This window comes from Biomphalaria glabrata, chromosome 2 (assembly GCF_947242115.1).
Source record: "Biomphalaria glabrata chromosome 2, xgBioGlab47.1, whole genome shotgun sequence".
Taxonomy (NCBI): domain Eukaryota; kingdom Metazoa; phylum Mollusca; class Gastropoda; family Planorbidae; genus Biomphalaria; species Biomphalaria glabrata.
In genome coordinates, this window is record NC_074712.1 from 59,808,394 (window position 1) to 59,820,566 (window position 12,173).

The 12,173-nt window shown below is 36.2% G+C and overlaps 2 protein-coding genes across 2 annotated transcripts; both read left to right on the forward strand.

Moving 5' to 3' along the window:
* Positions 1-300: 300 nt before the first annotated feature.
* Positions 301-10,791, forward strand: LOC129924733 (uncharacterized). The gene is made up of 2 exons (XM_056021240.1): positions 301-783; positions 10,672-10,791. Exons 1-2 carry the CDS (start codon positions 301-303, stop codon positions 10,789-10,791), a joined length of 603 nt encoding a protein of 200 aa, XP_055877215.1.
* Positions 10,792-11,063: 272 nt separating this feature from the next.
* LOC106077639 (mas-related G-protein coupled receptor member D-like) lies at positions 11,064-12,173 on the forward strand. Its single transcript, XM_013238375.2, has one exon. The coding sequence runs from the start codon at positions 11,064-11,066 to the stop codon at positions 12,171-12,173; it is 1,110 nt and encodes a 369-aa protein (XP_013093829.2).

Consider the following 12,173-nt stretch of genomic DNA (forward strand, 5'->3'; position numbering starts at 1 on the left):
AACTTTTTGTGTCTCTGCAAATGCACATACGACATCGTCCCTGAATTGGATATTTTCATATATGGCGAAAAAATTATAAATTTCAAGCTTTGTTTGATGTATCCGGTGTAAAAATAAATAAAGTGTTAAAAGGCCAAGTTGGTTGATGAACATTGGTCAAGTACTACTGCACTGGCATGATAAAGCTATTCCGTTTATAACTTTTATTTACTTGGCAAATTTTGAGTTCATTTTAGCGTCCTTGACATTAATTACCTTGACAATCTCCAGTAGTAATAGTATTGTATCACAAAGTACATAATGGCGATGATGAAGCACAGCCACTTGCCAGGTGTAAGGAGAATACTTTCAGACACTAAAGACTCTGCTGATGTTTCTGTCCTGATCTCTAACCTGACGGATACTGAGGTCGAGTACATTAGCGACTTTACCAGATCCATATTTATCTTTGTTAACCATGTTATTCTTGATATGGGTTTTTGTGTCTTTGGAATTGTTGGCAATTGTCTAAGTATTACAGTATTCTTAAAGCAAGGACTGCGCAAGTCTGTGAACTTGAGTCTGTTCGCCATGTCCGTCTCTGACCTTATTGGTCTGATCTTTCAAGTCTGGCACAATTTTTGTATGAACCCTTACCTGGAACTGGCAGACTTACCTGTTGATTTCTTCGATATCCAAATTTTGACCGCCGGATGTCCAAACGTTGCAATGACCCGCATCACATGTTGGCTAACTATGTACATCACAGCGGAGAGATGTGTTTCAGTGCTGTTTCCATTGAAAGTAGGTCGCATCGTCACATTTCTAAGGCGTGTTGTGATTATTGTTTTTTGTTTCAGCGTTAATTTAGCTTTTTTGATGCCTCTGTACGCCGCCAACTATTTGACTCTCAAGTTTTACCCAGAGTCAAATAAAACCAAACTTGGAATATCAATGAATGAAAACCACGACATGTTTATATATGTCTTGAACGTTGCCCACACCTATCTGTCAATCATTTCATTTGTTGGGGTTATAATGAATACAGCTATTCTGGTAGTCACTTTGAAAAGAACCGCAAAATGGAGAAAGAGCACTAGCCTAGGGCAGAACAAAGTCGAGACGTTGACCATTCGGGACAAGAAAACTGAACTACTTGTGATAACAGTGGCCACAGTCCTGGTCGTCTGCTACGCTCCAGGGGTCACGTGCACCTTGATCGAAATTGCGTTTCCTGAGTTTTTTTTTGAAAAAACATTAGAAAATTTGTACCACGTGACTTGGTCCTTCTGTTTCCTGTTTAGCACTATCAACGCCAGTATCAATGTCATAGTCTTTTACAATATGAGCTCTAAATATAGAAACACGCTAAAGGAAATTTGCTTAAATTTAAATATCAAACACAAAACAAAGCAAATAAAAATCTAACTTTTTAATCTAAATATTTTAGTAGAGTTGTCAATCAAGAGCAAGTAACTCAACGAATTCAAAAAAAACAACAACAACATATTACAGTTTTCATATTGGATTAAACAGTCAGAAAAATTTGAATAGCGCTTTTATTATATGTAGCTTGCTTCTTAGCTGCCATACCTAAGAGAAATAAAGTCTGTTTTTTTTTTTACATTCTTGTGTGAAATAGTGCATTACTGCGGAACATAAGCGCCTGTGACGGACACAGTTACAACAAGGTGACACATTCCCCTGTGACGCCACTGCATACAATTTAAAAATAGTGTATGAAACCTATATTTTAGAATATTTTGGAATGATAAAGCCTTTATCAAATTAGAGGTAATCATTAAATATGTATAATAGTCGTACGAGGTTTGCATAAGTGCTTCATAACTTTAAGCCTGTCAAAGAGAAAATAGTAAGTAGTAGTACTTTGTAATTTCTGATGTGAATTTGACAAGCCTAGAGCGTGAAAGTAAGAACAGGTCAACATTAGTTATCATATAAACGGAAGTACGGGTGAAAAAAAAAGAGGTTTCAGTCAAAGGTCGGCAAAAATATGCAGAGACTGTCAAGTAAACTGGTCAAGGTTAGGTAGTCATGTAGAGAAGTCATAGAGAGCAGTCGTATAATTGATTATTGAAGTAATCATGATATAATTCCAGACATTGAGTAATAATTATTATTGTGACTGAACTATGCGCACTATTTTTTGAATACCTTATGCAACACTGGTACTTTTTTACAATTCATATATTCATATGGAGAGCAAGAATAACGGAAGGGTCCCGTATTGCAGATTCCATACACAACTGTAGTAGAAAGATGTGTGAAAATGCAACGGCGCCTGGTGATTACAGATGCCCAGCCTGTGACCGCAGCTGTGTATCAAGGATTGACCTCTTCAGACACACAAGACGTTGCAAAAGGAAAAGATGGACTCTGGGGACGTAAAATGCCACATATATTCATGTCAATAATCATGGCATTCAAGTATTATAGAGCTCAGCGTACTATGTGTCCTACGTCTCACAAGGACGAAAGTAAATCCTGTAAGAAGGATGAGGATATCCTAGTGAAGGTTGCCCTAATCGCGTTTTAAATGCGTTTATAATAAAAAAGTTGGAACTACCTGAATACGAATTTGAAAGCTCAAGCATATATTAGCCTCCTCAAGCGTACAGACTAGCCACTGTGCCAGGGAAGTGCTTACGAAAATAGAATGTGTTATAGTTATCTATTGTTAGTTTCAAAGTTAAGAGCGGCCACCTATTTCTTTTTATATAGTTTAAAGGGGACTTAATTAACATAAGTCAAGTACAATTATTTTCCCTTGTTCGATACCGAAAAAAATAAATAAAAAGAAAGTTAATTTTTATTTATTTTGTGAGGTGAAAGAATAAATTGTGCCAACTTTCAGCTTGATCCGTGATTAAGTGTGGGAGAAATAACGTGTACAAAACATTTTACTAGACAGACTGAGTGAGTTGTTTTAAAATCTGTAATAAACATGCACCATTTTTTTTTTTGCTTTCCAGTAACATTTCGTTATATGTTATTGTTGTATAAAGGTCAACAACACCTTTCATGTGTCGATTGTTAGTAGGTAAATATGTCCCATTCATCCATGGTAAGCAAGTCAATATCTAACATGGGATAGTTGTCTCCCCATCGCTTTCTCTGCCTCTTCTTTTTCCTGGTACTGTTCCCTAAAGGACTGTCTTTGTAAGCCCAGAAGATCTTTTAATATGGCCATAGAGTTTTAGTTTGCTGAAGATTATAAACAAAATTTACGTTTTAAGAAGTAGGCCTTAACTTAATTTCAGCCATGGATGTAAACAGAAAAGCTAAAAATAACAAACAATTTTTAGTTGGGGTATTTAATAGTGACATTTAAATACTGCACTATCTCTACAATATTTTTTATAAATCAATTTAAATACAATATAACTCAATTTGAACCTCAATAATAGATCTTTAAAACAAGGGAAAAAATCTACTTCTAGATATAGAATCTAGACTCAATCTATATTAGATTTACGTAAAAATATAAGCAGAGCTTTGATAAAATATTAATAAACATAAAAATATTAATAAATCAAATTTATTAAACAACTTTATTTCTTGAAAAATTCCAATGATACAGATCTAGGGGCTTAGATCTAGCCTCAGAAGACGATGCGCAAACTTTCCCTGAACAATAATTTGTTAAACTATTGAATTAATAATGCCTTACACTTGGAAATTCCTGAACGCGATACTCCTTTCAAAACCAATTTTGGCCCTAGATCTAAGTCTAGTACGCAAGCCAAATTTACATTTTAAATTTTTTTTTACTTAGAACTATCACAACAGTCCAACTAGAGTTTTCGCCATGTGGCTAACGAACGATTAAATCTTAGCGATATAAATTAAATGTTAAATTTCTAGAAAAAAATTATTAGAGCCGTTTTTCTCAGATCAGCGTCCATGCAGCTTCCAACTTTTTGGTTCCAGGTTTCATGACTTGAATAGAGGTATTGTAAAATTGTCATCAATGTATCAATTTTTTATTTATTACATTCTAGAAGTGAGTTTTTTTGTGTTTTTTTTTTTTCATTGAGCACTGTAAGGTAAGAGCATAGAATTGGATACCCTCAGGCATTCATTCATCAACAAACTTGTTCTGGGAGATTGTAAAACTTTTTTTTTTGTAGACTTATGACACAAAATATTTAATGTCTCAATAAAACAGATAATAAACTCAATAAAGATCAATCTCTTTCCTTCCAGTTATGTATAAGAAAGCTCAATGAAAGTCAGGGAAGCAGAATAAAATAAGAGTTTGACATGTTGCTAATCTTTTGTTTCCCAAAACTGTTAAAAGATGGGCCCATTCTTGGCTTGAGTCGTATTTAATTTACATTTTTTCTAATGAGATGTAAAGATGAATTAAGTTGCCTGTGAATCACAAAGTGAATTATAAATATTTCGAAATTTCCATTTGTTTTTATATTACTTATGAAGACTTTGTACCATCCAGCCAGTGATATTTCCCCATCATTTGCATAAACTAAAAATTTTTTTTTTTCATATTTCTTTGTGGCATTTTACGTCTCGAGAGACGACTTTGTCCCTTTGCAAGTTTACTAAATTTTTGAGACACAGCTTCATTCACAGGTTGGGCTTCAATAATCATCAGGCTCCGTTGCAAATGTTTTAAATAAAGTGGCCTGGGCAGTAAATTTGCGAGTGATGGGCTGTAATCAACACTCGTCTCTTTCTTACCGGGTCCAAATGGATGGAAAACCATCGCAATTAGTGTTCAGGTGGCTGCAGGAGTTTGCCAGAGAGCAGTCTTACTAATCTTTCCCTTTCCTCTGATACCGGGCTTCCAAACCTGATTTTCGGTTAGGGTTTACTCCCTTAGCCTTGGACCTTACAAGCACACACACAAGGCAGTGAGGCTATTATCCTTTAGCTAGGGGTTCGGTTTGTGGGCAGCGTGACGTTTCCGCAAAACGAAGGGCCAAGACACCCTCACATCTTGCGGCCAAACCTCTTCCGAGACCCTGGCAGATTAGTTACCATCTGTCACCACGAGGAGGTACTGCATAGGACTTGCTGTGGAGAGGCTATGTGCTGGCAATAGAGAGATGCTAGCCAGCTGTGGCAACAAGTTAAGCTACCACACTAGAGACTTTACACATCCTTTGGGCACTTGCTGGATTTTGGTTATCATCTTCTAAGTGTAGATCTAAGGCAGGGGTTCTCAACCTGTGGGTCGCGACCCCCTTGGGGGTCGATCGACGTTTTGCCAAGGGTCGCCAGAGACCATCGAAAAAAATGAATAGTTTTGTCTATTCTTCTATTGCTGTGTGTCTGATCGGGGAGGAGGGGGGGGGGTGGTCGCGGCAGAGTGTGGGATTGTAAAGAAGGGTCGCCGAGCTTAAAAGGTTGAGAACCGCTGATCTAAGGCCTATCATAATATTATAAAGTGTAGTAGATGTATAGTTTTGCTGAACTAGAACTATTTCTATGGGAATGGGGGGGGGGGAGAGCGGGGTAAAAAATGTTTCATTGTTATTTAATGTAACATCCATTAATCTTTAAGAGAAAAACAATAGCTGTATAAAGGAGGTATGGTCTTTTAAAATTGTATTTTTAATTTAGAAGCAGCTCATTATAATTTGTCTATCTTTATCTCGCTAACTTTAAAGAAAATTTGTATTCATTTTGTTTCAGAGCACCTCTAGTTTATTCCTTCATCTTCACTCCCCCCTTTTCAGCACAGCGATCTTCTAGCACCCCCTCCTTTTAAAGCCTAGCGCCCCTTAGCGCCCCTTTGTCTTCCAGTGCACCCCATAGTCATGATATCGCCCCCACTGGGGTTGGCCGACTTTGAAGATCTCTGCTTTAAGAAAATACTTGCTGTAAATGTAAAATGTATTCTAGGGACGTGAGAATGTCAAGCTTTGAAAAATTACAAAAAACTTTGATTCAGTTCGCTTTGGGTTAGGACAGTTCGGTTCGGTTCGTACAGATCAGTTTTTAAGTTCGGGTTCGGTTCGGTCGTAAGTGAGGTTCTAGTTTGCTTTGTTCTATTCACGTTCGATTCACTTCCCATCTCTCATAGATTTCTACTCACAAAAAGTCACAATGTTACCTATTTGCAAAATCATAGTCATTTGCTCTTAATGACCACCATCAGGTCAATGGGATGGAATAAGATTTCGAGTTCTGAAAATTATTATTTTGTTATGGCGGCATAACTGATTTTATTTTCAATTCATTTCTTCAAGTAAAGATCATACGTAGTAAATGCCCTCATAGGTCTGAATGTACTTTCCTAACATTTCAAACGATCCCCAGAAAATATTAAATGTTATTGTTTGGTTGGAACAATCCATCCACAGCGCCACGAACCCGTTCTTCAAGCAACTTCACAATTGAGATGATTCTTTGCGAATTGTTCCAGTGCTGAATTTCTTGTTACCAACGTTTCTTGTATTTCCTTATCAAATGTCTTTCCTTCATTCAAAAGATGTTATAGCTTATTACAAGGGTAGATCACACAAATATGCTTCAGGGACCATCCAAGATCAACCAAAAGCACTGCATGTCTTTTCAATCGCTATGTCTTTATATATATATATATATATATATATATATATATATATATATATATATATATATATATATATATATATATATATATATATATTAAAGATCAGAAAAAAAATCGTTACCTAAAACAAAATGAAAGATTTTTTTTTGGGTTTGAAGATCTGAGCATTTAAAATTGTGTAGCTTCCAACAGAGACACGCAGGTTCTCAGAATAATCATATCACATATTCTTTATTACAGAATTACGAAAAGGTTCTTTCTCAAACAAACACAACATGTTCTTTTATTAACTCTTTCTCTCCCAGTTGACGATGCCAACATTAATTTGACTCCCATTAAATTAAATTGATTTTTGGATTTATAAACTTTAATTTGTAAAGTGTAAATAGAGCATGCAGTCTCCTATAAATCAATACCAAATATAACATTTTATGATAACAAACAAAAAACTTAGTGAAGCTTAATCATAACAGGATAGTGAAATACAAACGAGCAAAACGAATAATACTATCGGTATCACAAAAATAATTACAGACAGAAAGAGTTAATTTTAACAAAAAAAGCTCTCATTTTTCCATTCGTAGTATATTTTCTGGCTTTCTAGAGAATGACTTCAACCTGCTTCTACTGTGACTGAATGTGGCTGCTGACGAGTAATAAAATTTAATAAAGCACATTTTGTTAAAAAGACGCTTCCTCTGTTTTTCATTAGCGTTTTGATGCACCAGATTTGAAAAAAAAATATATTTCGCCCTATTTCATAAGGAAGCAATAAGGCTCTTCTTATTTTTTCTTCTTATCTTATTTAATACAGACGTTACTTCAAAAATAAGATGATTACGTCCTACGCGTCATGCATTTAGTTATGCATATTAACCAATGATCTAAATTTTGACAAGTCACTGGTTTTCCTGGCTAGCACAGGCAACCCATTCCATTCTCTAATAGCACTAGGGAAGATGGAGTATTTGTACAAATTTGTCCTAGCATATGGAAAGAAGAATGTGCCTTTATCTTTGTGTCTTTCTGAGTATTTTTTTAGACAACCGTTGTCTAAAGCATAATACAACTTTTTTTATTTTGAAAAAACAACAACAACTAGTTTCATCTGGTATAGAAGCATTATCAGCAAGAGTTTAATTCTATGTCCAGTAAGTGACCACCCTTAACAGTAGTTGATCGGGGACGCAACTCATGAACAAAAGTCAGCATCCAGTGAAGACACCACTCATTTAAAATTATGAACACACATTCCAACTTTAGGCAAGATATTTAAAAATGTCACAAGCTAAATGGCAATCTAATAAATTTAATCCTTCTCTTTATTTAAAGCTTATTTCACAATGTTCCTGTATTATTTATGAACACTTTTTACAAAGCTTATATCAACTCAGTCTATTTGTCTGTATATTTAGTAAAATCTTTGTAAACGTTATTTGTAGGATGCGCAATCTAGGATCAAGGTGACATTTCAATTATTTCTTTTACCTGACAAAACAAGAATCAATTTAAAAAAAAACAAAAAAACAAATAGTTTATTAACTAATGATAATTACTTTATTTGGCGTCGCGAACAAATTAAGGAAATTTTATTTTGCGGAGGTACTGGTATAATCTGAGTAATTCAATAACTCTTAAATGGTACTCTTCGTTTGCAATAAGTTAGCTTCTTCTTGAATACATAATAAATATAATAATATTCTTATCAGTTGTCTTAACTTCTATAATAAAAGGATATATTTTTTTATTATTCCATTTATATCTGTTTGTATTGCATTTCCAATTTTTCTTTTCTTTTCTTCTTATAAATAATCTTATGTAATTATCTTATGTTATGAAAAAACGCCGTGAGACCCTCTGAGGCTTACCAGGTACATTCATAGGAGGACAATAACAGATATAAAACCTCCACAAGTGAGGACAGAAAATAAAAAGAATACAAACTGAACGTCAAAGCAGTTGATGTCGAAATAAATGTCAATATTGCAGACAAAACATGAAATGAACTAATACCATGATCAATTAATGTCTTGTGTTTAACCAGGATTATCACAACAAAACATGTTATCAGCTTTATCAATATCTAGTCAAGTGATTTCTTCTTAGCAGTCGTATTTGTCTTGATTACACAATAGACCTATATTTTTCTTTCGCCTTTCATACAACACAATGTGAAACATCTTTTGTATCAACTTTTGACCTATTAAAATTAAGTTGTACAGAGCATTGCACACTTAAGGCACTCGTCATGAAATATACTCGTCACTTTAAAGAAACAAGACTAAAATGATTTAGATTACTGGGGATCAGAAATATTATTCCGAGAATTTGATGTTATGAATAAGTAAATTAAAAAGTCTATACAATGCCTCGGCCGAGTAGAAAATGGAGGTATCACTTCTCACTTTGCCTGTAACAGAGCTACTATTTGAACGACTAATACTTTAGATTTAGAACAGTGTTTCTCAAACTGAGCTCAGCGGAATGCTAGTGTTACTCGTGGCTTGAATAGGTGTTCCGCGAGGCTTGAATAGGTGTTCCTCGAGGCTTGAATAGGTGTTCCTCGAGGCTTGAATAGGTGTTCCTCGAGGCTTGAATAGGTGTTCCTCGAGGCTTGAATAGGTGTTCCTCGAGGCTTGAATAGGTGTTCCTCGAGTTTAAATAGGTGTTCCTCGAGGCTTGAATAGGTGTTCCTCGAGGCTTGAATAGGTGTTACTCGAGGCTTGAATAGGTGTTCCTCGAGTTTGAATAGGTGTTCCGCGAGGCATGAATAGGTGTTCCTCGAGTTTGAATAGGTGTTCCTCGAGGATTGAATAGGTGTTCCTCGAGGCTTGAATAGGTGTTACTCGAGGCTTGAATAGGTGTTCCTCGAGGCTTGAATAGGTGTTCCGCGAGGCTTGAATAGGTGTTACTCGAGGTTTGAATAGGTGTTCCTCGAGGTTTGAATAGGTGTTCCTCGAGGCTTGAATAGGTGTTCCTCGAGGCTTGAATAGGTGTTACTCGAGGCTTGAAGAGGTGTTCCTCGAGGCTTGAATAGGTGTTCCGCGAGGCTTGAATAGGTGTTACTCGAGGCTTGAATGGGTGTTCCTCGAGTTTGAATAGGTGTTCCTCGAGGCTTGAATAGGTGTTCCTCGAGGCTTGAATAGGTGTTACTCGAGGCTTGAATAGGTGTTCCTCGAGGTTTGAATAGGTGTTCCTCGAGGCTTGAATAGGTGTTCCTCGAGGCTTGAATAGGTGTTCCTCGAGGCTTGAATAGGTGTTACTCGAGGCTTGAATAGGTGTTCCTCGAGGTTTGAATAGGTGTTCCTCGAGGCTTGAATAGGTGTTCCTCGAAGCTTGAATAGGTGTTTCTCGAGGCTTGAATAGTTGTTCCTCGAGGCTTTAATAGGTGTTCCGCGAGGCTTGAATAGGTGTCGCTCGAGCTACTATTATAATTTACTAGTAGGCCATCACGTGAAAACAAAGAGTTCCGTTAAATGAAAAGTTTGGGGAACACTGCTCTAGAAAATAACGACAACAAATTTTTTTTAAAATATGCTATTCCATTATAAATATATATATATATATATAGGCGAATGACACTAGCTCCAGCTGGAATAACCTGCCCAGTTTGCAGCCGAACATTCCGGGTTCACGTAGGTCTTACCAGCACATGAGGAGGCATAAAACCCCTGTGGAAAGCTCTTAGGCCCCTGGATGACAAAAGTAGTCATCGAACCACGATGGACGAACTATATATATATATATATGTATATGTATATGTATATATATATATATATGTATGTATGTATGTATGTATGTATGTATGTTTATGTATACGGAACTTTAAATAGATTATCCTTAACACACTCCAACGCACATCATCGTCTCCCGGCATTTAAAGAAAGCGTTTCTTCCACAGCTCTCCCTACCAACTAAACACATCATTAGTTCAAGTTTAGGTTCAGATGTCAACGTTATAATCAGCAAGTAACAACGAAAGTAGTGTACAACGCACTTAGTGTTTCTGTAATGGCAATTATTCCTCCACACGCCGCAATTAATCCAAATTAAACTGCTATCTATGTCTGAACTCTTGCGATTTAAGTTCAGCGACTGCATAAATCATATATGTTCTACTTCCATTATAGCTTGCTAGTGGTCTGACAAATTGTATAGTAGACTTTGGTATATACCAACAGATAATTTCAAGAAATGAAAAACGTACTTTGGATTCAGATATAATCAAGGGTTGCTACCATTATTACTAAACTTTTAAATGTAACGCTAAGAGACATCTACTTTTAAATCGAATGACCTGAGAAAAATGTTCTGTAAGAATAATATATATATTGTAGTCAGATATATATTATTAGCAGAGAACTGGAGATTCCAAACAGTTATATATGGGTTATATTTACTTTATATATCTGTAACTAACCGTGACAAAAACAACCCCCATTTTTTTTTAATTCTGGTTACGTCTTGAAACCCCCATGACATTATCTCTGCATAGAAATATTATTGTATCACAAATCATACAATGACAATGTTGAACTACAGCCACTTGTCAGGTTTAAGGAGAATACTCTCAGACACCTCAGTCTTTGCTAATGTTTCTGTCCTGATCTATGACCAGACGGATAATGAGGGCGAGTACATTAGTGACTTCGCCAGAACCATATTTATCTTTGTCAACCATGTTATTGTTGATATGAGTATTTGTGTCTTTGGAATAGTCGGCAATTGTCTAAGTATTACAGTATTCTTAAAGCAAGGGCTGAGCAAGTCTGTCAACTTGAGTTTGTTCGCCATGTCCGTCTCTGACCTCATTGGTCTGACCTTTCAAGTCTGGCACAATTTTTGTATGAACCCTTACCTGGAACAGTCAGACTTACCTATTGACTTCTTGGATGTCCAAATTTTAACCGCTGGAACGCCAAACGTTGCAATGACCCGCATCACATGTTGGCTAACTATGTACATCACAGCTGAGAGATGTGTTTCAGTGCTGTTTCCATTGAAAGTAGGTCGCATCGTCACATTTCCAAGACGTGTTGTGATTATTGTCTTTTGTTTTAGCGTTAATTTAGCATTCTTTCTGCCTCTATACGCCTCTTACTATTTAACTTTCAAGTTTTACCCAGAGTCAAATAAAACCAAACTTGGAATATCTGTCCAAGAAAACCATGACATGTTGATCTATGTGATGAACGCTTCCCACGCCTATCTGTCCATCATTTCATTTGTTGGGGTTATAATGAATACAGCTATTCTTGTGGTCACTTTGAAAAGAAAGGCCAAGTGGAGAAAGAGCGCTACCTTAGGCCAGAACAAAATCGAGACACTGGCCATCCGGGATAAGAAAACTGAACTACTTGTGGTAACAGTGGCCACAGTCCTTGTCGTCTGCTATGCTCCAGGGGTCACGTGCGCCTTGATAGAAATTGTGTTTCCTGAGTTTAACTTTGACAATAAATTAGAAAACTTGTACCACGTGATGTGGTCCTTCTGTTTCCTGTTTAGCTCTATAAACGCCAGTATCAATGTCATAGTATTTTACAATATGAGCTCTAAATATAGAAACACACTTCAAGAAATATTCTCAAGCTTAAATTCCACACACTCCAAAAAAAAGCAAAGAAAAATCTAG